General features: G+C 42.7%; 1 protein-coding gene and 1 pseudogene across 1 annotated transcript; both read right to left on the bottom strand.

Annotated features, from left to right (window-relative positions):
- Positions 1-154: 154 nt before the first annotated feature.
- Positions 155-27197, bottom strand: LOC149118657 (uncharacterized). The gene is made up of 18 exons (XM_089270592.1): positions 26638-27197; positions 26036-26394; positions 24668-24832; positions 24147-24254; positions 23900-24025; positions 21471-21567; positions 20988-21206; positions 20080-20459; positions 15575-15742; positions 15147-15257; positions 14821-14937; positions 9931-10021; positions 8055-8429; positions 4231-4341; positions 4001-4111; positions 3581-3691; positions 3397-3488; positions 155-2054 (listed from the first exon to the last, which is right to left on the bottom strand). The coding sequence occupies exons 1-18, from the start codon at positions 26759-26761 to the stop codon at positions 1422-1424; spliced, it is 3498 nt and encodes a 1165-aa protein (XP_089126718.1). The 5' UTR covers positions 26762-27197; the 3' UTR covers positions 155-1421.
- On the bottom strand, positions 13792-14784 carry LOC149118658 (uncharacterized; annotated as a pseudogene).
- Positions 27198-27862: the final 665 nt, after the last annotated feature.

The raw sequence follows: 27862 nt of genomic DNA, 5'->3' as shown, positions 1-27862 counted from the left end.
GAGTTGATTGAGCTTTATTAGACCCCTAAAAGATACCACTTAAAACGAAATAGGTTTGATTACTAGCCACTGTTCAAGAAAGGATCCCTCGCGCACTTGTAGACCCGACTCGCGTACTCGAGAGATCAGCGCAAATCAAGCCTAAAAACAGAAATTAAATGAGAGCATTTCTTTTATTATTTTCTATGGCGGTAACTTGTAGTGTTACATTGAACTATTTTAATGAAATGTTATGAATAGCGCTAAATGATCCACGCATATTTATAGTAAACTTCCCGTTTGGTCTCAATAACACCAAGCTTTGCCTTTCTCAAGGACTTTGAAAACTCTTCAACATGTGGCACTGAATTAGCCAATCACATCATACAACGGAACGAGCAATGTAATGCTACTTCAACGAACTGAACTAGCTTGCATAACGGAATTTGGTTCCTTAAAATATGTTCACTGGTAAAATGGCTGCCAGATCTATACATATATCTCTAAAATCGCGTTATACGATTTCGTCATCCTCGTGTTGCACTATACGTAACTCAATACCTTGATTACCTAGTCCAATCATGGTAATTATCAAGGTTAACTAACTCTAACACGACAAAAGACTAATCATATTGTCAATGGCACTGTGCTAATCACAGCTACAGTTCGATACAGTAATTTAATCCAGCTCCTGTTCTACTGGCTTAAACTAGGTTACATCTCAAAATTTAACTGGTGCCAGATCTAATGCAAAATAAATGATTTAAAAGCTGAAAATATGGAACAAATTAATTTAAACTAGATTTAAAACATGAGAAAAATCGACGTTCGATCCAAGCCAAAAACCCATAGTTTTAGAAGTAATTTTATCAACTACCAAAAAGAAGCGAAATGAAAGTTCGGTTTTGTGCTCGTTAAGTCAAAAAATAGTGTAAAGCTGTGTGGTGTTCTGCTTAGCTGCGCAGTCCTTGAACTCTCCTTTCACCGCTCTTTTATGTAGGGGTTGAACCCAGAACGGGGATGGAGTTCAAGGACTGGACTGTGTTCTGCTAAGTTGTACAACTGGTACAATCATTGTTGTATGCAGTAAATATACCATGTATTTCTGCCATCATAAAAAACCCCGTTAGCACAAATTTTGACTCCGAAAAACAAATCAGATAAAAATTTAAAAGTGAAACTCGTACTGGAATGCAAACACTCTTGTTCGTCAAAAATCGTAGACTCTCAATCTTAAAACTAATGAACATCGAAAGTACTACTTATCACTGGCAGGGAGTAAGCAATTTCGTTTTCATTAACGTTCTCTTCAATACATTCTTTGAATATGAACGTTTCTGTATTTTTTTTTTTTGTTTTTTTTTTTGTCATGTGGCCATGCAAAAAAGGTGCGTAATTAAAAGATCATGAGCTACGTTAATAACTTGGTAATATTCTTATGTTTAACGAATCCACAAATTCAGTGAGTAAGAGGAGGTGGGTGTGCGGTTGGCTTCATCTCCAAAATCATGCTCTCCTGACTGTGACCACACAAACCCTCCATTGTTGGCTTCCGTGATGCCGATACCATGATCTGCACGGCTACATCCACCACCTCCTCCTCCAATCATCATCACCGAACCATCACCGGTACTCCATTGACACCAGAAACCAATGAGTTGGCTTCCCTGAATATTGCTGCTACAACTTGCTTGACTGAAGCCAACTGTAGAGCTATACGAGCCTCCATAATACACTGGACAGCTTCCAAGACATCGATCGTCTGACCAAACGTTACTGTAACTAAATTTACCATAACTGGACAAAAATCCCCTGAGCGTGTCTCCAGCTAGGCAGTTAGAATACGTACGAAGGAGAGCAGTGTTTGAGCCATCGTCACTGCGAGTGATTTTGATCTCACTTCCTTTAACTCTCCAAAACGCTTCAGATATCATGTCATAGTTACTTGACGTGCTTGTAGGGGACCCCTGTGAAGTCTGGATGTCATACCACCAGTAAGCATCATCTCTCATCCAGTTTTTTGTGTCAGCGTTTGAAAACCGAGCAATGAGTGTCCATCCACCGTCGCAATAAACCTGATAGAAAAACAGATTATCGTAACCCCGTGAGTGCGCATTTTGGTAAAATTATTTAGATATCAGGCCCACTGAGTTTCGACAAGAAAACTCTCACAACTGGTAGCCAATCAAAACAAACTTAAACCTAACCAATGAGAACTCGGTGCGGATACTGGAAACCCGCACTATAACTAAGCGCCGAAAAACGCATGTGACGTCAATAAAGGCAGGACTGGTTTTGGTTTCGAAAGTGATTGGTTGAGTATACACCTAAAACTTCGCATTAGGAAGAAAACTCAAGCCTTGATAATTTTCGCTACCATGCTCATTATACGGATAGCAGTTACTACAACTTGTACGATTGTACAAATGGGAAGTAGCAGACAAAGTGAGTCTTAAGTGAATCTATTTAAACTGAAAAATTCTGAAAAATGTAACTAGAAATGCCTATATACACTTTATAAGAGAGAAACTTTTAATTTGATGACACTGAGAAAAAATGTCACCGGAGAATCGAGGGAGCTAGTGTCGTTCTATTGTCTTGGTACACGAACAGCTCTTAAAAACTCTAAAGGGTTGTGAGGAAATTTTTTAAGCCCCCCAGGGCAGCAACCTGGAAGTCGTAATTTATTAACTTAAGAATCTTCCAAGAATTTCGTTCTTCAACTATTACACAAAGATCTAGAAATCGCTCTATGCAACCCTCAGAGGTACAAGAAAACTCATATCCCTGCCGATGGGTTGAAAAGATCCAACACATGCAGTTATGCCTCGTCTACACGAGCAATTTTTACGTGACAATTTTTATACGACAGTTCTTAGTTGCTCGTGTAGATGAGGAAAATTGTCCAATTTTTATGTGACTAATATATTTGCTGAAAAGCTGGCTTTTATGTGACAAATAAAAGTTGTCACAAACAAAACAATTGCTCGTGTAGACGACTCGTCACATAAAATGTGACAAATACGTTTGTAAGCGCGAAGATTTTCGGAGGCGACCTAAGCAGGTCCGCCCTGTTTCTGCGTATCCCTGCTGTCCAAAGTCATTAGTGGCGCGCTAGACTATGAACTGTTGACAAATATTTGCTGTTTCATCTACTCGATCAAATATATTGGTCATATAAAAATTGTCACATATAAAAATTGCTCGTGTAGACGACGCTTTAAACTCGGCGAAGATTTAAGCACGAAGCCTTAATATTTTTACAGTTTATCGATTGGCCAACAACATACTTTATTTCTCACGAATTACATTTAGAACTTAAACTACTACTAGATAAAGGTTTGTGCGTTTTTCATTAGTTTATAGTGCCTGCAATCACCCTTTCAAAGTTTAAGAAAAATCTCAGAAAATACTTACTTGGAATGTAGCATTGGCAACTTTCAAAATGTAAGTCCCAGATGAGCTTCGTCCAGCTTGCTGATGATTCTTACAGGAAATCTGTGCCTCCTCTTTGATGCGAAAAGAAAGAGGGTGTTCATTTTTAGAATTAGAATAGAGGAAAATTCCGAGACAAATCACTATTCTGACAGCGTTCAAATACCTTGGCATGTTGCCCCAGCTTTATTACTTGCACACAAACACGTGAAGCTGTTGACTCCATCTACACAAGTTCCGCCATTTTGACAAGGATTGGACTGACATTCATTTCTATCTGTTAACGGATAATGTGACATGAGAACAGTGTTAATTTACCCTAACTGCTAAAGGGTCTTAAGGCACGATAACGTTTGAACTTGAGCAAGAGGAACATGCGCATAACATTGGCTATTGATATCGTGGTCGGACAAAAGGATAGATTGTCCATATAGATCAGTCTTGGATATCATGGGCATTTTCCAATTTTTTGTAATCTGTATTGTAAAGTTGAAAAACTGCTGCTTTTTTTGGGGGGGGGGGGGTGGGGGGTTCAACTAGCTCAACATCAAAACTAAATATTATGTATTTTATATTCTAAGAAAACCTTGGCACTGCTGTCCATGAAATGACGAAGGACAGGAACACGTGTAGCCATTGATTCCATCAGTGCAGGTTCCACCATTCAGACAGGGACTACTGGAACATGAGTTAAAATCTGCAATGCAAGTATTTCTCTTTTAAATTTTTGACTAACCCTGATTGCCTCACAACCATCCTACTTATTAACAACTTTTAAGTATATATCGGAAAATGAATTTTCGGATTGATACTTACCCTCGCACCTGCTTCCCCTGTAATTGCGAGGACAGACACAGCGAAAGTTTCCCTTACCATTAATGCATGTTCCACCATTTTCACACGGAGTATTAGTACAATCATCGTAATCTAGATATAACAAAAAAATACATAAGTTTCGTACCTGATCTGTTACCAGGCGTATAACGTAATGTATGAGACCTAACTAACCAACTGGATGTTTCAACAGTGCTGATGGCATACACGTTTTCAATGCGGCATTTATGACTTTGTGCTTTACACATCCTCGGAAAGCTTGGAGGAAATTTATGGGGAAGACGGAAAGTCGAATCGGCAAGGAAAAAGTCTGCGTCAAAAAGGAGCAAAGAAAGCAAAGAGACCCTGAGACAGAACCTGACGGGGCCAGTTCCAAACGGCTCTATAAATGTTGTCTCCGTTAACAGCGTTTAGGGGCATGCACCCTCTCCCTCCCGGCCCCACCCAGGAAATTGTTTTAGGGCTCGGAAGTGCCATTTCACACGCTTTCCAGGAAACAGTTTCATAAATCAAAACATAGAAAAAGTTGAGTATTTACAGGAGCCATAATCGGGGACGGAGACCGTAAGTCTTGGGATCCGCGCGCAACTATGATATGGGACAATTTTTCTATTTTTATAACAAATTACGCCATCCTGACGTCATATATCCGCGCGGATCCACGCACATGTCGGGGGCTCTCGCGTGGATGCTGTCACGTTGCGTGATCAAATGGTGAGAGTTGCGAGATTCTCTTGCGTATTTTTCCCCGCGATGGCAGGGAATAAGGCAGGGAATACGAACCAGGGCGCTTATATGTAGTTTTATGCTGTGAGCTAACGGAAAATGTGGGTTTTTCAGGGTTGAAAACAAGACTTCAACCTCGCGCTGGGAATGAATAATAAGATCTGCTCGCGCTTGTTGTAAGCTTATACGCGTATGTTTTTGCGTTTGTTCTGACTTAAGAATATAGCAAGAAAACTCTCTACTCTGGTATCGAGCTAATTTGTGAGTTTCTCAGACAATGATTAATCATAACCAAAACCTGTTTTGATGGTTTCTGATTGTTTCTGCTTGTTTGGTGAGTTTGCGAAAGTTTTTGAAAGGAAAGTCTGACGCGTACAATTAGCTCATTTGCATAGTGCAGCTCGTGCACTTTCAAGTCCGAGTCATTGTTTTCAATTGTCAACAATTCTTGACAAAGATTTCTCTCGTTATCTTTTGTGCTGAGATGCTGCAAAAAATTTTACTAACGCAAAAAAGGCTACTAACATCATGTGTGTTTCTTCAACATAAGCATAGTGAAGTTTTACACTGCGAAAATGTAAATAGACAAGGAGTTTTGATAACTCGATCAACAAAATCGAAATCGTTATTCGAAGTTGATTAAAGAAAGCGTCATTGTAACTTTGCTGATTATTTCTGCTTTATTCAAATATTTCCAGCTTAGCTTATAATATGTTGTCAAACATTTATCAATCTTAAACATATTTAAAACTATAGAGTTATTGTTTGAGTTCGATGTACGCTTTCACACGAAAGTGCGGCGGAAGTCCAATTTGTCATGTTTACTGACAGTACAAAACACGCATCGACGGGCGCTCTCATTCATCGACAACGGAGAATTTACTGGATTTTTACACAAATAAAACTGAGTAGCATCTACGGACGTAAAGTTATTGGGCCTTGATGAGACAACAGGCGTTGCTTACAATTCAAGCGAAACTCAAACTGGCAATTATTTTGTTTTACTTTTCGGTCGCGATAGACTGGCAAATAGACCATTTTACAGTTTTAGACGTTTTATATTTTTAGAAATTGTATTTAGCAGGGTCCCTCTGGATACCAGCCACTGTGCTGAATGGGCCACCCTGCATAAATAAAGTTTTACCTTACCTACCTTACCTTGTCTGCTCAGTGACCTGGCCTTTGAATGGCAGCGAGGTTAGAGTTGACCTTGTTTTGATACAGACCTAACTGCTTTTGTTGTGTAAAACAAGTTGTTCTGATGCTAATTAGGTGCATTTACATGACAAAAGCAGTGAAGTCTATATCAAAACAAGGTCAACTCTAGCCTCGCTGCCATTCAAAGGCCAGGTCACTGAGCAGAGAACAGTAAAATGGTCTATTCCTCGCAAGCGTGTGGTAAGAGGAGCTAAGAAACCATGAAGTCCTGAAGCTCTGCTATATCTAAACATATCCAGCTAGTTTTTTTTTTTTTTTTTTTTTTTGCTGTGTAATGGAAAAGCTGTTAATCTTCAACATATGTGAAATTTAAAGTGGAGTAATGTACAGCTCATGCAAAAGAAGCATCCGTCGGAACACAACTTGGTCAGCGATATATATAAGCTTACAGCGGAACATACCTAAATTCGACACTGTCTTACTTCACTCAAACATGAGCAGCTTACGACGAAAATACTTAAGCAAAATTCCAACAGACGTAAACGCGTTGAGTTGTGGGGCAAAAACATGAAACATTTCGGGAATTTCGGACGCCATTTCCCCCGTGCGACATCCGCAGAAATCCTCGCAGCATGTACGCGCGTGTGCCTCAGGTCATGGCGCAATTTGTTCTAAAAATGGAATTATTGTCCCATATCATGGGGACAACCCCAATACTTGAAATGGCGCGCGCTTACGGTCTCCGTCCCCAATTATGGCTCCTGGTATTTAGTAACTTATGTTGTTTATATTTCAACCTTTTGGATGATTGATTGTAGGAGCACTAGGAGAGACTTGAGGCTGTCAAACCAGTCTATTGAATTATCAAAGAAGCTTTTGGCCTAATATATATAGATTTAGCCAAGCCTAAAAGCGGAGCTCCTGGGCCGGGTTGTTTAAAGCCCGATTAAGCTAACTCAGGATATGCGAGAATTTTGATTTGAGTTTTGTAACTTTACGGTGAGGTTTTCCGTTTCTGTTGTTTGGCTTTCTGTTTTGAGTTTGAATAATCAAGGTCCTCAAAATACACAACACAAAAGCAGGGGAAAACATTTGTATACAAAAAAAATTATAATTCGGTTAACTTTTGTAATCCCGGGTTAGCGTTAGCCGGCTTCCGAACAACCCGGCCAACAAGTTAACCTGACATGAGCCCGCGATTTAATCGAAAACCAGCAATTGGACAGCAGTCAACTTCAAAAAAACGTGAACTCGATGAGCTCTAAACTTGATCCCGCGATATGGTAACGTAATACTGGTCAGCGGATACCTTGTTTTGACAGGTGTCAATTGACCGTAACATGGATGTCCAATATTAAAGAGGGATGCTACAAACCGAGGGTGCATGTCTCTGTCAGCCTATTAGCATGGCCGCCATCTTGCGCGACTCCGTCGTTGTCGTCCGTACGCGCCCACGAGCAATACCGCTAGCCATGATAACCATGAGAAAATCAATTCATGGGTTTACTTTTCTTTCCTATATGGCCATGGGGCTCCGCTATAAAGAAATATAACTATATTTTTTTCTGGATTTCCCGAGGTATGCAAATGGTACGTGCGTATATGGTCGCTGCGCCCTTGCCAATAAGGCTCTATCCCTGGGGATTTTTCGGTTTAGAATGTTGATACTTGTGTTAAGATCTTATAATTCCTCCATGTAGAGTGATAAAAGAACCACTGAATCAAGTCGATGAGAAAAGTGTACTATCCTCGACTGGGGTGCCTTACTCAAAAGCAGCACAACATTTAAGCAAACGAAAATAATCGAGAAAGCAAATACAAAGACGCTGCTTATACATTTCTGTTGAAAAAGTTAACTTGACCGGAGATGTACAATGTTGCTTTTTTTCTCAAGTTAATAACAGTAGCTAAAGTTTTATTACCTTTTTTACAAGTATACTGATGACATGTAGAACAGTCCACGTCATTCCACCTGTATCCATGTTTAGCACCAAGAGTGTGTACGCAGTCCTCCCCTCTAAAGTCGTTCGGTTGTTTCTCGGCCCAGTAGCGGAATTTATTTGGACAGCCATCTACCCAGGAGAACAATCCTTCTGTGGCAATGTCATTCAAACCAATCCACGCCTTATCACCATTGTGTCTGTGCTGTATATACACATTTTCCTCTTGAGTTTCAATGGCGGGTAGATTAGCCCCCATGTTCCTGCAGATTGTACTGGCGTTGGACCATGTCTCACAAGTTTCACTGGTAAAGTAACAGGAGCCATTGTAGAAACTCCAGCCCGGTTCGCACACATCTTAGTGAAGAGAAAAAGCATAGAAAATCAAACTTTACTTAAGGACGGTGCCTACTTTTGTTAATGCGCATACTTGTCTTTCTGCGCATCACGTAAGGCATGGTTTAAGCACCACGCGCGCGCTGGGGTTGACATTGACGCAATCAACTACGCTACCAAGTACACGACTAAAAGAAAGCAAAATTTTCCTTCTGTGACCAAATCAAGTTTAATGAGCCCATACTTCAACCAGGAACACAAATTTAGCAGCATATCGCTAACCACTAACGTTAACGTCATCCAGCTGAAAAACTAGCTGTTTTCTGTGGAGAATTCTACTGAAATCCAACTGTAAACATGTACCTGCAGATGGCGTAGTGTCCGCGCAAAAAAAGTGCGAAATACGCAAATGTTTTACTTACCGGGGAGGTGACAGGAAAAAATGTAACGTGTACCGTGAAAGTTATGAAATGAAATGAAAAATTTTATGTTATGAAATGGAAGTGGCAAGCCTATTCAACACGTGATTAGTTTCTGGTTGTGAGCAAGAGGTATTTAGACTATATTTTAGCTGAACTAGAGGAAGGATGTCAAAGACGCTAAAAGCGCTGTTGCAACGATTTTGCTATCAAAATGGTTTTTATGCTACCATTTACCATGCAGCTTTAAGATCTTTATAAATGTGCTTGCTTTTCTGTTAGTAAAGGCGAATTCGAAGGAAATCTTTGTAGAAATATCCTTTCCTTCTTTTTTCAGAAAATGCTGATGTCAGCATTTTTATTGAGATTCAAAGCTAATTATCTCGAAAAAATGCGTGGCTACCCCAATTTTTCTTTGTGGATACTAATAACCCTTGCAAAGGTCTACTTTTCTCACGTGGTCCTTACCTGGCGCAAAAACCTTGTATTTAGTAGGCACCATCCTTAAAGGTTAAAATGTTTATAGGGGTTTCTGTCATCGTCTACAAGGGGCCTCTCTTAAATGTAACTATAAGCTGTTCCTTTCTCAGCAGTTGCAACGAGAAAAAAAAAACGCAAACTCAGACGTCGTCCAACTAAGCCAGGGTGAAGTCTGGTTTACACGTACGGCCTTACTACGGTAGAAAGCGCAAGTATGAGCTCAAAGGTAACGCGTACAAAAAAAAAGCATAAGCACAAGTGACATAAGGATGCACGCTCGCTGCCATCTGATCTTGATCAGAATCGAACTTAGAAATCAGTGTGCGTCGTACTTGTAAACCAATATTCAGACGCTGCCAGGAGGATAAAGGAAAGCTTGAGATTACCTTCGAATAAAACTCTACAGTGACGCGAAGACTCAAGTAATAGTAAGCCCAAGATAAAGGAAATATTTCCTATTTTCTCGTGCTTGTGTCTGTTCTTGCGCTTATGCTTGTGTCGCCCCCGATTACATTAGCTTGTCTTGCGCTACGGTTTTCGTAGTGCCTGTCAACCAAGCTTATAGGAACAAAAGATGATAAACGAAATTTCATTTCTAGCGTTATTCTTCCTTTACATTCTACCTGGCATGATTGCATATGAGACTGACAGAGGATCATGCTGGTTCACAAACAACTCCTTCACACAAGCTCTAAATCCAGTCTTGTTTACATACTGCAAAGAAAGAAGAAATCTTCAATACGCAGGTCTTACAGCCACAAAATCACCTAATGACCAGCGTTACTGAGCCCAAACACCAGAAAAATTGATTTCAAAGAAAGCATGCCTCATTAATTGACACAATAATTTCCAGACGTTGCACCTCGGTACTATTCACCCAATTAATGCTCCGTTTGATATTGAAAGATTGTGCTCGGTCTTGCTAACTTTATCAGCATTGCCTTTCAGTAAATTTATTTATAATTTCCCTCAGTCTATCACACAAATGCGCTCAAACACGTTACGAAAGCGAAGATGTTGTAAGATAGCTTTAGATAAGGCTCAAATACTCAACGCAACGTTAAACACTGTCAACACAATGTCCGACATAAGCCAACTCACATGTTCGCGAGATGTGGGACGGCCCACGAAAACGTAAGGGACTCCACAGAGGGGTACCCACAAGTTAATATTACAACATCTCCCCTCTAACAGGATTCAATGAGTCTCTGGGGCTTTTTAACTTGTCGCCCGGATCTGGTTGTAATAGGTGATCGTTCTGCATTTCTTGGTCCTTCTGCTGATTCCATTGGTTCTAGTGCTGAGTCCTTTATAGAAGGTGATGATGGACATATTGGAGAGTCAGCACACTGGGGACTTGAAGGAGGATCATGCAGCCGTGGTCTCATTGGATGATCATTTGGACTGAGATTATCTGCCTTCGATTTCTTCTATAGACACACCCTCGTTCATCCTGTACTAAGTATGATCGTGGCAACACTTCTGCTTCACGCCATTCTCTATCTCTATTTGGCCGAATTCGCACCTTGTCCCCAGCTTCAAGTGGAGGCAGATCTCTACTCTGTTTGTCGTAATTCTTCTTAGAGACAAATTGACGTAGCCGCAGCGCTTTCACTACTCTATCAGGATCCACTGCCTGCGGTAATAAGAGACGTCGATGGGTTGGTATCATTGTGCGTGTGCGCCGACTCATCAGCAGCTGTGCAGGTGACACGCCGATATCTTCAAATGGAGTGTTGCGGTACTTCAACAGCCCTTCAAAAGGGTCTTTTTGGTCAGCTGCAGCCTTCTTCAAAATGCGCTTTGCTGTCTGCACTGCTCTCTCCGCTGCACCATTTGATTGGGGGTACTCTGGAGAGCTCGTTGTGTGGCAAAAACCCCAATCTTCAGCAAATTGCTTGAACTCATGAGTGCTGTCGAATAGATTCCTGGTATTGCTGTATTGGGAACCATTATCGGTCACAACCTTATCCGGGACTCCAAACCTTGCAAATATTTTCTTCAGGTTGTTAATGACACAGGTGGCAGTGTTCTGACGCAGTAATTCAATTTCAAAGTATTTTGAATAGAAGTCAGTGACCAACAAGTATGTTTGGCCTCCATATTCAAACAAGTCAGTCCCGACTACCTCCCAAGGTAATCCAGGGATGTCATGTGGATGCAATGACTCTCTTTGTTGTCGGTTGCGGAAGGCATTACAAATTGAACAGCAGCTGACTTTGTCTTTGATCTGGGCTGTCATTGAGGGCCAGAAGACGTAATCTCTGGCAAAGCTAAGGCTCTTACTTTCTCCCATATGAGCTCCATGGATTTCATCCAGCACCTCAGCCCTCAGTGGTCTTGGGACGACTATTCGGTCTGATTTAAACAGCAATCCATCCTCCACACTCAGCTCTTCCTTAAAACTCCAGTACTCTCTAGCAAACTCATCAACCTGTTCTTTCTCAGACGGCCACCCTTTCAAGACATACTCCATCACTACTCTCGAGGTTTCATCAATGCTGGAGGTCTCCTTAAATCTCTTCAGTGTGCTGCTTTCAAATCCGAGCTCCTCAATAAGATTGATCCCAGTTACATCTTCTGGTTCACTGACTGGCTCCGTATCACTGAGAGGTGCTCTGCTAAGACAGTCTGAGATGACTTGCTGTTTTCCAGGGACATATCGCACATCAAGATCATACTTGGTAAGTTTCAATAGCATCCTTTGTAGCCTGGGGGGAGCATCATTCAGAGACTTGCGGAAGATAGACTCTAAGGGTTTGTGATCTGTCTCTACAATTACTCTGCGCCCATATACATAGGTGTGAAATTTCTGTGCGCCCCAGACGATTGCAAGCAGCTCTCTCTCGATGTTTGCATACCTTTTCTCACAGTTAGTTAGTGTTTTGGATCCGAATGCAACCGGCTTGCCGTCCTGTAAGATCACTGCACCAAGGCCTTTACTACTTGCATCTACATTTAGCACTGTTTCCTTGCTGTTGTCAGAATAAGCTAGTGCAGGTGCACTCGTGATGACTGATTTCAGATTGTCGAAGGCCTCTTGTTGTGGCTTTTCCCAAACAAATGCTGCATCTTTTTGGGTAAGTTGCGATATGGGTTCTTGTATGTCAGCCTTGTGCTTGATGAATTTGTCCAGGTAATTCACAGTTCCTAGTATGCGAAGTACACCTTCTTTGTCTTCTGGGGGTGGCATCTCATTAATGGCTCTGATCTTCTCCGGATCTGGTTTCAAACCTTCAGATGAGAACAGGTGTCCAACATAACTTACTTCTGGTACTCTAAGCTTCACCTTTTTAGGGTTGAACTTCAATCCTACCTCCCTGCTCTTGTCAAGTACTCTTCTCAATTTGTCATCAACTTCAAGCTGATCTTTACCATGTATCAGGAAATCATCCACTATGATTTCAACAGGAACCCCTTCAAATAGTCTGTCCATCTCCCTTTGGTAGATTTCAGGGGCTGGTGAGATACCAAAAGGGAGTCTTCTAAATCGGTATCGCCCCCACGGTGTGTTAAAAGTCAAGAGCATGGAACTCTCCTCATCTACGGGGAGTTGCCCGTATCCACTGCATGCATCAAGTGATGTGAAACTCTTTGCACCTGAAAGTCGGTTTGCAACTTCTTCTACGGTAACCATTGGATCTCTTGGGTCAATACAAATTCTGACTTCATCCTTTGACAGTGGAGTGTCCTTTCTTTTATCCTTCACCTTTCTTTTGTCAATAACTAGCATTGATGAGACCCACGACGTAGGCTCATCCTCTTTCACGATAATACCATCTTCTTCCATCTCTTTGAGTTTCTCTCGTGCTGGCTCCAGCATAGCAACTGGAATTTTCCTGGGAGGGTGAACAACTGGGGGTACTGAAGCATCAACTTCCAGATGTACTTTGTTTGGAAGTGTGCCGGGTTTGTCACTGAAACAATCTGGGTACTCCCTCAATATTGGGTCCTTTTGGAAGATGGTCTGGTCTCCACGTGCTCTTGGCGTATCCGGCATGGCTGGATTAGGTACTGGTGTATCTATCAGTTGGAGATTCATAAACTGAAGGACTTCTAAATCCAAGCAGGCATCACATCCCAATAAGGGTGTAAAGTTCCCGTCAACAACAAGGTACAACAGGTTCATTTGACGATTCTTGTATTGATGTTTGAAGGCGTAAACAGCCTCTTGGATGAATGGGCTTAGTTGCAAGCCAGCCTTTCAAGGGTTGCTGAATCTTTTGGAGAGGTTTTTTGGAGATTTTCTTATACAGATGAAAGGGTATGACGGTAGCCTCTGCACCTGTGTCTGCTTTTACTTCAACATTCTGCCCTTCAATCTTAAGAGTGATAAGGCTCTTTGTTGATTTCCTGGAATCGGAAACACTGTCTAGTTCAATAGATCCAAAATAGGTATGTACCTCCTTATTCATATTCTGAGTGTCTAGGTCTGGTGGACTTTCTTGTTGCACTAAATTAACTTTCGAACCTTCTTTTACATTCCCTGGGCACACTTAGGCAAAATGACCTTCTTTCTTACACTTTAAGCCCTGTTTTCCAAATGCGGGACAACGAGATGGTCGAGTAAATGGGTGCTTGTAACCACAAAACTTACAAGAACGAGCAGCTGTCTTGTCAGCTTCTTTTGACTTTCTAACAGGCTGAATTCCTAATGAATGCTCAGTTCCAGCACTCGCTTGAATGACGCTCGCTCGCTTGACTTTTGTAATTCTGAGGCGTCAAAGGTACGACAGTAATTATGAGCCTTCTGTAGGGTTAGATCAGGTTTCTTTAGCAGTTCCCCTCTCAGCTCATCAGATAATACACCTCCCACAATTCGATCTCTTATTAGCGAATCTCGCAGTTCGCCGAATTCACATGTTAGCGACAACCGTTTCAGTTCGCTGACAAAGTTATCAACTCGCTCTCCCTCTTTCTGGTTACGCTTATTAAACACTAACCTCTCATAAATGACATTCCTTGCTCCCTCACAGAGTGCCTTAAATTTGCTGCAAACATCCGCATAACATTCTTTGTCTTCTCCAGCATTGTAAACAAAATGACTATATTCTTCAATCGCTTCGGGTCCAGCACAGTGAAGTAACATGTTTACCTTCAATTTGTCCGGTTTGTCATCTTTGCTTTTCGCCACAAGATAAATTTCAAACTGCATTAAAAACTTTCTCCAGTTGTCCGCTGCGTTTGCATCGAGCACCAAAGGACCTGGAGTTCTCGTATCTCGCTCAGCCAAGCCCTGATAAACTCCTTGCAATCTCTAAAAGGTTTTCACTTCTGACACCATGTCGTAAGATAGCTTTAGATAAGGCTCAAATACTCAACGCAACGTTAAACACTGTCAACACAATGTCCGACATAAGCCAACTCACATGTTCGCGAGATGTGGGGCGGCCCACGAAAACGTAAGGGACTCCACAGAGGGGTACCCACAAGTTAATATTACAACAGAAGATAAGTTACGATAACTTAGAATGCATCGTGCCTAGATATTATAAAGATAAACGGTATCTTACCTCCGCCCAAGCTGATATGGAGTTGTACGCAGGATTAAGGTTTCCTCCGTTTGTTGAGTGGTTTGCAGAAACCAAAACTGCTGGAGAGTCGTTGTAGCGCTTCGCAAAGACAACATCCTAATGAAACGAAAGAAAAAGCTGTAGGTATACTGCATATTTATTTAGAATGAATCTCGCATTTTTTATTTCTAAACGATTGCAAGAGGAGCGAATCGGAGGAGGCTAAGGTGAGGGAAGGTGTGCTAGAGTTACTGAGCGGAGTGACAATGCAAGGGTGAGGGAATTTACGAGCGAGCAAATACAAACTGAAGCCATGGAAAACATACCTCACAAAAAGCATAGTTGAATTCTTTGGAGGGCTTGTTCCCGTTAGCGAAGTAGATAGACCCATGTTCTCTAAACAGAGGTCGATGAAGCTCTTCAAATACCATCCAGTTCTTTAAAAACAAATAGATCATTGTTTTCAGATTGTCACCTTGATGGAACAAATTTGCCAAGAATAAAAGCTTGAGAAAAAGCAAAAGTTATTTTTGCGGCCAAGGCAGAACTCTTTCAAGTTGAATGACGTTCTCGATATCGAAAATTAAGTTTTAAGAAAGAACTTAAAAGCTATTAAATCCTATTCAGTGGTTGGGGAGAGCGAGATGATTAAAATATCTTCAATCGTTTCATTACCCTTCACAGAACTGAATATATTCTTCATTACAGCCATACAAATCGCTGAATTAACCATGAATAATTGCAAACTGCTTACCACATGGATGCTTTGGTGAGCTCCATCAAAGTTCTGTAATTCTCTGATGCAGATCTTGAAAGACGTTGTTGTGATATCTTCTACCCACACAGACGAGGCATCGTGCTTCACACCACGTCTTTCATGCTCCGCTGACACAAGCACAGTGGGCACTGATTTGAACTTGCTCTGCGAAATATAAACACCAAGTAATAGATTAAGGCATTCTGTTAAGTGAAAAAGCAGTGACGGATTTCTCTCGTGATCGATTGACTATAAAGATATTATTCCTTCAGTGCTTTATTGCACGAATAAGCTAATTCAGTGGACCAACCACTAAAATGAAACAATCGGATTGCTCCATTGTCGGTTAAATCTTCTTTAAGTAATGGAGGTGAACACTGAACCAGATGATTACCAGTGTGCAATTTTGAAGGCTTGCTTTTCTGTGAGAGCTAATGAACACTTTTTGGTCAGTTTCTTCCAAATTTTTCTTCGTTTTTTGAAAGATGTTAGGCGTTTGTAAACGCTGAGTTGACTCTTAATACGAATTGTGCACTGATCATCTGTGCTCTTACTGTTTGTGATCCGGTGAGATACGTATTTTCTAAACATTTTCGGTAGCATAAGGAATCTCTCATTAAGAATATCGACCCTTGGTCTTTTATGTACAGATCTCAAATGTCTCTCTAGCGCTTGGTTAGTAGGATATACTTATAGGTCCAAGGTTGTGATAGCGCTGGGTGGCAGTGGAGATAAGCGCCACTGCTTATAAAATGCTCCCATATGGCGTGCGTCTTAAAAGGCCTCTGACAACTCAGCCCAGCTCCTGGTCTGCTCGTGAGGCTTAGTCTCTAGGCCCGGTGGAACTGCTTCTTTTGTCAGGAGAAGGTTTGAAGGTAGGCCACAGGCGCCTCTGAACCAGTTGCTTCGGGTTGGTGGGACTCGTCAGCGTGGAAAGTCAGTTCATCTAGGAGAAGGTAAACTCTGATTTCAAACGTCCGCTGCCTTGTAGGATACCCCTTCACAGGAAAGGCTTCGGGAGTCAACCCTGAGGAAAAGTCCGGAGTGGACCCCCTAAGGTGGTTGCATCGACTTTCTTCCGGCAGCTCTTGCAGCCAGGCCGGTGCCAATATATCGTTCCGCATTCCTTTTGACTACATCGGTGGGGGCGAGAGGGGAATTCTGACGACTGGGTATCCCAGGATCTCCATATACTTCATCCAGGCCTGGGCCCTGGAGAGGTAACTCCAGTGCCGCCGTTTGCAGCGACAGAATCAACACAGGAGGAGGCAGTTACGAGTTATAAGCCAGGACCGATTGGCGTAGGTCCAGGCACTACGGGTTGTCTCCAAGAGTGGATGGGACCATCGTAGTCCTATTGGTCAGCTACCGCCTGCTCCAAGCTGGGCAGCACCCAGTCAGTTAGGTGCTGATTCACCACAGTCTGCCTGCTTAAATGCGTGCTTGGGGGAGTTAGGGCAAAAACCGACAGGCAGACTGTAAGCCTGCACCAGGCAAAGACAGGAAGAAGATATCTCCCATCTTGCGCTTAGCAAGCTGAAATGTCAAGGCAATGTGTCCTCGCCTCTCCAATGATCTGCAACAAGTTGATGATTCCAGGAAAACATCGGCATTGCTGCACCACAGGAAGCAAGACTAGCCTCAAACGGCAGCCCCAAGGAACAGGACTACACGTTCCTCTGGCAGGGCAAGAAACCTAAGGAACCAAGGCTGCATGGCATTGGATTCGCCGTGAGGAACTTCCTTCTGTCCTCTGTGGAACGGCCATCCAGTGGTAGAGTCCGCATCCTCCCCGGCCACCAACCTCCTTGGGGCCAGCAAACCTAGTGAGTGTTTACGCTCCTACATTCTGGCTTCTGTGGAAGACCACGGACCAGTTCTACAAGGAATTTGACATCTCCATCGAGGCAACCTTGCCATAGGACAACTTACGTACTTGGCAACTTTAACGCCCGATTGGGTTCTGACCTCGATTTCTGGTCCAGCTGCATCGGCCACTTCGGCATTGGCAATTTGAATGATAACGGACAGAGGCTTCTAGAGTTATGCTCCTACCACAACCTCTGCATAACTAACATGTTCTTCTCCACCCAGCCCCACTACCGATCTTCCTGGCGGCACCCTTCATCCCGCCACTGGCCCCAGCTGGACCTCATCATCACTCAGATCACTCACACTTTTCTTACTGCGTACTCGTCACACGCAGCTTCCACAGTGCCGACCACGTCACTGCCCACTCCCTGGTTGGCTGCAAAGTGCGTCTACAGCCAAAGCAGATTGGTCGTCCTCACATCAACACTGTCAAAACAGCAATCCCAGATCTGTGCGGGCGCTTTGCCAACTCCATCGAGGATGCCCTCAAAGACTGCCCTGCTAACAGCTCTGAAAAGAGGTGGAATTACGTCCGTGATGCCATTTAGAACTCCGCCAGGGACACCTTCGGCAGAAGAGAAAGGCGGAATCCAGACTGGTTTGAAGCCAGCATTGCCGATATGGAACCAGCAATAAAGGTCAGAGAAATGGCACTCATCACTGAACTACAAGAGGGAGCCTTATGAGAAGACATTCCCTGCAACCAAGAAGACCAAAGACGATGCCGAACGGATTGCTCAACACTGTGCCAACGACTACTGGCTGAACCTCCGACTATGGTAACCTCCGTGGCATGTACGATGGAATGAAAAATGCCTTCGGCCCATGCATAAACAAGATCATGCCACTGAAGTCACCCTCCGGCACTATCATAAAAGACCGGAGCAAACAGATATACAGGTGGGCGGAATATTTCCAGGAGCTCTATTCAAGAGAGAACATAGTCACAGATGCAGCAGTTGAGGGCACCGTAAACCTGCCAGTCATAGTAGAGCACGAAATCTCGCCCTCTGTTGAGGAACGCAGCTAGGCCATCGGTTCCCTTGCCTGCGGAAGAGCTCCAGGAAAAGGTGGTATTCCGCCTAATGTCATCGAGGCTGGAAAAAGGCAGTTCTCCTCCACTACCTGCACCAGCTGCCACTGCAGCGCTAGGAAGAAGGGAATGTGCCCAACGAGACCTGCGACCCCAACATCATCACTCTGTAGGAGAACGAGGGTGACTGCAGTGACTGCAACAACTACCGTGGAATCTCACTCCTCTGTATTATTGGGAAAGCCTTTGCCCGGGTAGTCCTGTTCAGACTGCGATTACTTGCTGAGCGTGTATAGCCTGAGGCACAATGCGGATTCAGAGCTGGAAGATCAACAATTGACGTGGTCTTTTCCTAGCAGAAGTTGCAAAAGAAATGTCGGGAGCAGACACAGCCGCTTTAAGTCGCATTCATCGACCTGACCAAGGCCTTTGACCTAGTCAGCAGGAAAGGCCTCTTCAGTCTGCTACAGAAGATCGGATGTCCCCCAAGCTCCTGAGGATGATCACCTCTTAATTTTCATAAAGACATGAAGGGCACCGTCGAGTACGATGGATCTTCCTCGGATCCCTTCCCAGTCAAGAGCGGGGTGAAGCAAGGTTGCGTGCTGACGCAAACTCTCCTCGGCATCTTTCTCTCGCTGCTGCTGTCCTACGCCTTCAGCCAGCCAGAGGACGGAATGTATCTTCAAACCAGAAACGATGGCAGTCTCTTCAACCTGTCCCGCCTTCGTGCCAAAACCAAAGCACGACGGGTTCTCATACGCGAGATGCTCTTCGCAGATGCTCTGACAGCTCACTCCGAGGAGGCGCTTCAGTGACTCATTAATTGCCTCGCCCATGCGTGAAGAGAGTTTGGCTTGACTATTAGCGTAAAAAAGACCAACATCACGTCCCAAGACATTAGCAGCACCCCAAGCATCTCCATCGGTGACTTCACACTCGAGGTAGTCGAGGACTTCACGTACCCCGACTCCAACATCTGCAGCAACTTCTCCCTGGATGTCGAACTTGACAAGCCGATCGGCAAAGCAGCAAAGGCCACGGCCCGACAGGCAATAAGTGTCTGTCCCATCCTGACCATAAACACCAAGATGCAGGTGTACCGAGCCTGTGTGCTCAGTACTCTGGACTCTCTATTCCCGCCAATAAAGCTGGCTCAAAACCTTTCACCTGCACAACCTCAATTGGCCCGTACAGCCACAGCAGGCGCTGCAACTCAACCGCAAACTGGATCATGGTGCGAAGTTCCATTGTCTCCCGAGACAGACGGACGCCAACAACAATAAGAATTGTAAGTAGCGCAATTAATCTAATTATGTTCTTAATAATATATTGTTAGTAACGGAAGTACGCGTATTGTATCGTAAGTAATATAAGTAGTGTAAGTGTTAGCATTGTAAGTGGTGTAAGTAACTGCATTAATACTGTAAGTAGTGTAAGCCGGAATCAAATTAAAGTAATGTTAGTACAGTATTGTAAGTATTGTTAGTTAGTATTGTAAATGATATGTGTATTCCAATAAAAATTTGTTCTATGTAGAAAAAAAACAACAACATAAATGCAATTTTGACTGGCGTACTAAGTCAGCTAATCTCACCGAAGGTAGTGACACTGCAAGACAGTTTGTTCCAGTCCACCAAGTTGGCATGTCCAAGCTTCCCGACACTCCCCCGTCAGGGGCCCCTTGGTATGCTAACCAGTCCACTGTGGCAAGCTCCTGTCCATTTTTCTTTTCATTTCTTCCCGCCTGTGTAACACAAACTGTAAAATTGTTCTCTCTGATGTCCTCAACCCAGAGCACCACGGCTTCATGCACATAGCTGGGATCTGAGAAGTTGACGTGATTAACGGAAACTTGTATGTGAACCGGTTTGTCAGGATAGAAGACATAAGGAGCTAGTGGAACTTGTTCACAAACTGCTTCAGCCCAGCTTGGGGAGCGACGGAGACGATGACGGCCTTTTTGAGAAGGGAATCCTGGAAAAGAAAGTGCCAGAAAAATTCAACTTTATGCTAGTTAAAGGGCTTATTAATTTGAATGGAACTATGACAACATAGGTGAGAGTAGCTATGAAACTGCTCAAGATAGGACTCCATGAGTTTCTCTCTTACAATTTATAATATCATAACGACAACTTGATCGCTTCAGATGTAAGAGTTCTGAACCAAACGCCGCTTTTAGTAGCATTATTTGTACACCTTTTCAGTCTTGAAAGACTCATAAACATACTCTTTCACTTCCCTGTTTTCACCAAAATCTAACGCATTGTAGATAAATTGTTACTGAAGACACTTAACAGTTCTTTCCATCCACATTTTGACTCTGCACCTGCCCAGTGAGTTGATTACTCGAAAAAAAAACGACAGAACCACTTTATGTTTGCCCTGTCTGTTAATTGTTTTTAACTTTACATTTCATGTAAGCCGGTTTCATCCTTGTAGATGATCGTTGGTATTCTTGGTTGTCATTTGTAACTCTATCAAGAGTAAATTTACTCTCATTACCTGTACAGTCACCCGGATGGTACAGAGTGAAGTTAGCTTTCAGATGGCACATTTCTCGCTGGAACACGCACTCATTGTCGTATGTGGTTCCATTAGAGGAACATACGGGCTCTTCGTATGATGGACAGTTATCTACGCATATACACCGCGCATCCCTGGGTCCAAATGCCTTACAAACAGCGAAGTAGTTACAGGAAACGTTGATACACGGATCAAGATCTGTGAAAGAAATATATAAACAATACGTAATTTACTGGGTTGCCAACCAGTTTCTTTTAATTTTACAACTTAGCAGTCTTTGAGTCCCAGAGCAACAACCTCCTTCCAACAACGTTTTTGGAAGGCATGTATTCTAGCCAATTATTGCTTTACGAACATATTTCTCTTCTGATTAAGCAAAGTGACTCAAACATGGTCCACAAAGAAGTATTATAACTGACTTTTGTCTCGCATGTGTAGAAGTGAAGTCAAATATTTAATTACCTCCAATAACTGCATAATCAACAGTAACAGGATCGTGCCGACTTTCCATTCCTGCCAAGTCTTTCACGCACACACGAAAAGATGAAATTGTTATTTCCTGTTGACAGAAAAGCAACTGGAATTTATAGACTAGTAACTCATACTCGTGAATCATCAATCCTTTCCCAAAAAGGTGAGGATTGCTGTCTACTTTTATGTATTAGTTTTCGAATTGGCGAGGTCTAGGCGAGCAAAATGTCATACAGACGTAACAAACGATATTCTCATGTTAATCAGGCTGTGACTAAAAGTGGGACGGGGACTTGGAGACTGGGACGTGGGACGTGGGACTCGGGGACGCGGGGACGCGGGGACGCGGGGACGCGGGGACGCGGGGACGCGGGGACGCGGGGACGCGGGGACGCGGGGACGCGGGGACGCGGGGACGCGGGGACGCGGGGACGCGGGGACGCGGGGACGCGGGGACGCGGGGACGCGGGGACGCGGGGACGCGGGGACGCGGGGACGCGGGGACGCGGGGACGCGGGGACGCGGGGACGCGGGGACGCGGGGACGCGGGGACTCAGGGACGTGGGGACGTGGGGACGTGGGACGCGAGCACGCGCGGGGACTCGAGGACGCGGGACGTAGGGACTTAAGGACGTGATAAACAAACAACACCTGATTTTTGCGCTAAATTTGTAAAATACAATTTTCGGCGGTCAAGTGAAAGGTAATCTAATATGCTGGAGAGTTTGTCAGCAGACCAGAAGCTGATGATCCCCAGCATATATTCGGGACAACGGGTCCGTTTCTCGAAGGTCCCGAAAAGTTTTCGCACCCGAAAAGCCGTAGCAACATCTCAAACGTTTTGACTGCAGAGCTGTTTCATTCATATATTCTTAATACGAACAGAGGTTCTCTTCGTACAAGACGTTTCAGGCGTATACACCTCTCTGTCTTTGAGACCGATTAACTAAAAATGGCTTTTCGGGCCCGAAAACTTTCCGGGGCTTTCGAGAAACGGGGCCCTGCACCGACGACGACGAACCCGGAGGACAACGACCGGAAGTAAAATTTCCCCTTACCGTGTTACTATGCATGCTCGACTCGTCGTCCATGTGAAGTTCAGAATGTCAAAACGTCAGGTTTGCCGTCCTGAGCGAACATGGGTATGTATTAATCTATTTACGCAGTGTTTCACCCAGAAATTTATATCAAACTATTGAAATGAAATTTGGTTATTTATTTAACCTCTTAGCTTTGTATTAACTAGATTTTATGGCGAGTTTGATGTAGAAATCGTTGGTAATAACATTATTTTGGGTTTGTCGATTTGTCCGTTGTGAAATTTGCGTGTCAGCGAAAGTAGGAAATTAAATGAATTCAGAAATTGAAAAATGACTCTTTCTTTCATCTTCTTCTGGTTCCTATCTACATGTAGGCTTTCGCTTATGTTTTTAGGATAGAATTCTATACCGTGAAAGTCGTTTTAGATTATATCGGCCCGAAAATTCGGGTTAGTCAATCTCTCCGAGTGAAAACCTGTCATGTTCGTCCTATGAGAAATCGAGATTTTTCGACATAAATTCCTCATGTAGGACTGAAAGTTCGTTGTCACCGATAGTACCGTTTTCGTAGCTCAAGCGAAACTGGTCGAGGAGCTCGTGAAAGGAAGACATAACAAAATTTTTCGATAGTTTTAGGTCGATGTTTGCAAGGACTGAGCTCTATTTACATGTACTTGCACTTGGTTTTCACGCCTTGAACAACATCCTCGACCCAGTCTTATAGAAGTTTTACTCATCATCGTCGTCTCATTCATCGTCGGTGCTTAAGGTCCCTATTACTTTTCACTTGACCGCCGAAAATTGTATTTTACAAATTCAGCGCAAAAATCAGGTGATGTTTGTTTGTCACGTCCTCCTGTCCCTACGTCCCACGTCCTCGAGTCCCCGCGCGTGCTCGCGTCCCACGTCCCCATGTCCCCGCGTCCCCGCGTCCCCGTGTCCCCGCGTCCCCGCGTCCCCGAGTCCCACGTCCCACGTCCCACGTCCCAGTCCCCAAGTCTCCGTCCCACTATTAGTCACAGCCTGTTAATCAGTTTCTTGTTTTGCTCTCAGTTATAGTTTATTTGCGAGAATCTGCGAGTTTCAAGGCTCCTATCTTCCAATAGTCTGTACAATCAATAAGAAAATAAACGAACCATTAATATCAAGAGGTGACAAATGCAAACAGAAGTATTATGCTTTTTAAACTCTTCCAAAAATTACTTTACAGTGACCAGTTACCAACATCACATGTGCATGTGGTCTTCAGTGGATGGAAATCTCATTGAAGCGTCATATTTTTTATGACATGTCGTTGGAATGCCTTTGTATCTTGGTTCATGACAAGAAAGATCACTTCGTTTAGATAGTTAAGTGTATACTAATGTATCGACAGCTCACCTCAATCCACGCATTAAGGACATTGTTCTCTGGTTTGTAAGAATACACATTCTGGCTATCATAAAGATGATTAGCTGTTACCATGACAACTGGAGGTGCATAAAACTCTTCTGTAAAATTATGCACCTGTCAAAAAATACAATGATGTCAGAGATGGCACTGGACGAGTTCAAACTGTTTACCATGTTCAACAAGCTCGTCTTTTAACTTGTCTGTAGCTTTGAGAAAAAAGAAAAGGTAGCTTTACCTTACAAAATGCGAAATTGTCTTGCTCAAGAGGAGCGCCACCATTTTCAAATTGCAGTTTTCCTTGGAATGTAAGTTGAACGCCTCCCCGAACAAATGCCAGCCAGTCCTGAAAAAAAGAAAATTGAGCTAGTATGTTACAGATCAAAAGTTTAAAAATACCATCATATTTATAAACTGACGTAGCGACAATAAAAGCAAGTCTTGTTCAAGATTGGAGAAATATTATCAGAAATGAGCTGTAAGATCAAGCGTTTCTGATAAGGAGATGTAAATCTTGGAACAAGGACAGGTACCCAAAGCTTCATTTACAAAACACTGAAAATCGAAAATAAATGTTGCTGTTTTTTCTAGAATTCCAGTTCTAGTTTTATTTTACGTTGGTAACAGAATTCTTTCGCACACCGGATACACCTACAAGTATTTTTCATAACTGTCCATGATATATTTTTCCAGGACACATTTTCTTTTCCTAAAGCTCCTACAACTATTATATAATCAAAACATATTGGATTAACTTACCACTTTCAAATTTTGATGCTTGCCGTCAAATGTTTTTACTTCTCGTAGGCAGATTCTGAAATAATCTCCCTTCAGCTCTTCGATCCAGATACTCATGGCGTCCTGTGGCCTGTTGCTGACAGAGTGACGTACTGTGGCGAGAACTTTTGGGACAGAAGAAAAGCGCTGGAAAGGAAAGAAAAAAATGTTTACTTTCACTCGGATTAATTTGCAAAGAGTTCTCACATAGCCTGCAAACATTGTGCTTAGCAAGGAAAAGGAGCAACTGTCACGCTATCAAAGCTACGAAAAGTGGAGATGATTAAATTGTGTGACATGGTATTTTAAAAAACCAGCTGACATCTGGGTACAACGCAATAACCACGAAATTCGATACATTTTCCACGTTTAATTCCACCGTTCTTGCCTTATAGCTTCAACCCCGCGACCCTTTTTCAGAAAGGAAAATGACTAATTTAATTCTTTTCTTTCCTAATCGGCTAACCCCTCCGGGCTCGTTGACATATGAAATCTAACAAATGTTGCACTCAATAACGCGATAATCTGACAGTAAACATTAACGACTTCGGTTGGCCGAAATCAGAAAGGCATAGAAATCCCAGTCAGATCAGAGTTAAATAAACAGCTTGGAAATCATCTGACACGGATTTATAATCCTGCATAGACACAAATGACTATACGTGAACGACAACCACCAGCCATACGATAATCGCAATCTCTAGCTCACTTAAAGGATCTTAGAAGTACCAAAAAATGACTATAAATTTATGAATTTAACTCTCTCTCCTTCAGACTCCTCTTCTCTTTCAGAAATTTATGTGTTTTAGAGTCACCTCATCGCCTTAAAACTATATAATGTTTCAAAATACATTGGCAAAGAAGTTAGTCTGCTGATTCAATTTCCCAGAGGTAAAAAAACGTACAAAAAGAAACGATAAAGCTATACATTATTTAGAGGCATTTTCCCACTCTGATGGAGCGTTGTACTGTCTTTTTTAAGAACAACAGATAAAATCGTGAACTCTAAACGGAACCAATTAATTAAAAGATATTTTCCTATCCCTTGGGGATATTTTTCAATGGCAATTTCAGTTCACTGTCAACAGGAAGTTTGCCAGATTCGAATAATTCTGAAACATTCTCAGTATGGAGAACTGCTGGTTGTGGATGGTTGCTTTCCAGCTTACAAGAAAACCTCGAATAAAAGCAATGTATTTACACAACGGTTTGACTAAATTTGACATGTACCTAAAAAAACAGGAACTTTCTCCCATTTATCACAAATATGCCGAAAGAAATTCTCAGAAAAACCCGACAATGCGCATATTATTTGCGTTTAGTGATTATCAATTTAAATAAGAGCCATACCTGTGCAAAGTTAACTCTTGCACATTTTGTACCACTGGTGAATGTACTGAAGGAGGCGGCGCCGTCCAACATTCCAGAGGGAGTGCCTCGAAACGCGATCCAGTTTACGATAGAGGATCCATTTGTACCCAGACCCGATTCCAACAAACATACACGAAAACTGCTCTGTGTCACGTCTGATGTCCACACAACTGCCGAATCATGAACACTGAGTGATTCTTTTCCATGGCTGATCGATGCAAGGACACGTACGTTTCGAGAGCTAGAAAATGAACGAGGGTATTGCACGGTTGTGCAATAAACGAAGTCCCCATTTACCACTGTGAAGTTAACCTTTCCATTTTGGACCAGATTTTGTCCTCATAAAATAAAATAAATAAATTAATTAATTAATTAATCAGTCTTTAATAGCTGGTAGCCTGTACATGTTATTTCCTATTAGGCAAGAATGAAGTTAACGTTGACAGCAGCCATTTGCTTCAAACATGCAGCATCACTTTTTTTATGTCTCAAAATATGCATCTGATCACATCACGCTTTCATTTTTACTCCACAATAAGTTAAAAACAAGAATGCTGTTTAAAATACTGCAATAGTCTTACCTTCAGCTAAGAACGAGAGAGTGCACGAAACCAAAAGTACAGTCAATAGTTGAACATCTCGGAACAACCTCATTTTGCAGAGAGAATACGCACTGCAGCCACAAGAGTTCCAACTTGCGTGCATCAAGTGTCATTCACACTTTTGACGAAAGGTCTTAAAAAAATTTCCTTATAGACCTCTCTAAAAAGTGACCAAAAACAATATTCTCTTCATTTCTTTCCGGGTAGCACCCGGGAGAAAATACACTTCCAACGAAATCAGATAGGGAAAAAACGAGTATTAACAATTGATTTTTAACAGTTTCCACGAGTTCCGAGAATATCAGATTTGATCAACCCAGTCACGTGGGTATGCCAAGGCTAACTTATCAAAATTGTGAAGGGAACGGGCCTAAGCATATGTTCCAAATTTAGAAATAACGCCACGTTTTTTCAGAATGTGACACCTATCACATGTGAGATTAAGACAGTTTTTCAAGGTGGAATTCTTCCAAGAATTCTTCCACGCGCTACGATGAAACAAGTTTCCATATGCAACCGGCCTATGCATGCACCCCCCCCCCCCCTTTCCCCTGTGAGGCTGGTGGTAAGTATATCATAACCATTTTTACGCTACATTTGCGGCTACGGACATTTCGTTAAAGTACAACTGTTTCACTGTCTTATGGCTGACTCGGTCTACGTGCGCAATTTGAAAGCAGAATAAATACGTTTGACCTGACCAAGGATTGATCTACACCACTTCTGAGCATTGTCGTCATTCTTACCCCTTAATCTTCAGAATGTTATCATTATTTTTAATCTCTTTTGTTTTTGAGCATTGGGTTGCAACTAAAGTTTCAAATCCTGTTGTATTCTGTCAACTATTATAAAATCACAACATAGAAGTCAAAAGTTGGCTGAGACGATTTGAGCAGACACACGTTCATATCGTTCGAGTTCGTGTCACGTACGGTTTTAAAATCATGCGACGATCGATTGGGCCATGAAGACCACACTTTTTACACTCAAATGCTGAGGATCATTTTGGAAGGGACAAGAACTGAAGGTCACCTAGTCGCACTTTATTAATTCAAACAATGTAGGGCCATCACCAGTCTCGTAGACTTGCTTTAGTTGAAAAGCCACTCTATTGCACAGCCAGTCAATCAAATGCAACCACTCACTCTTCGTTCGAAAATTTCCCATCTTGCAAAGCGTCATGATATGAATACCTCGAAAACCC

This window comes from Orbicella faveolata, unplaced genomic scaffold (assembly GCF_042242905.1).
Source record: "Orbicella faveolata isolate gen_17 unplaced genomic scaffold, um_ofav_v1 contig_1, whole genome shotgun sequence".
NCBI lineage: Eukaryota > Metazoa > Cnidaria > Anthozoa > Scleractinia > Merulinidae > Orbicella > Orbicella faveolata.
Note: the sequence above shows the minus strand (reverse complement) of the source record. Positions and strands in the feature narration are given on the sequence as shown.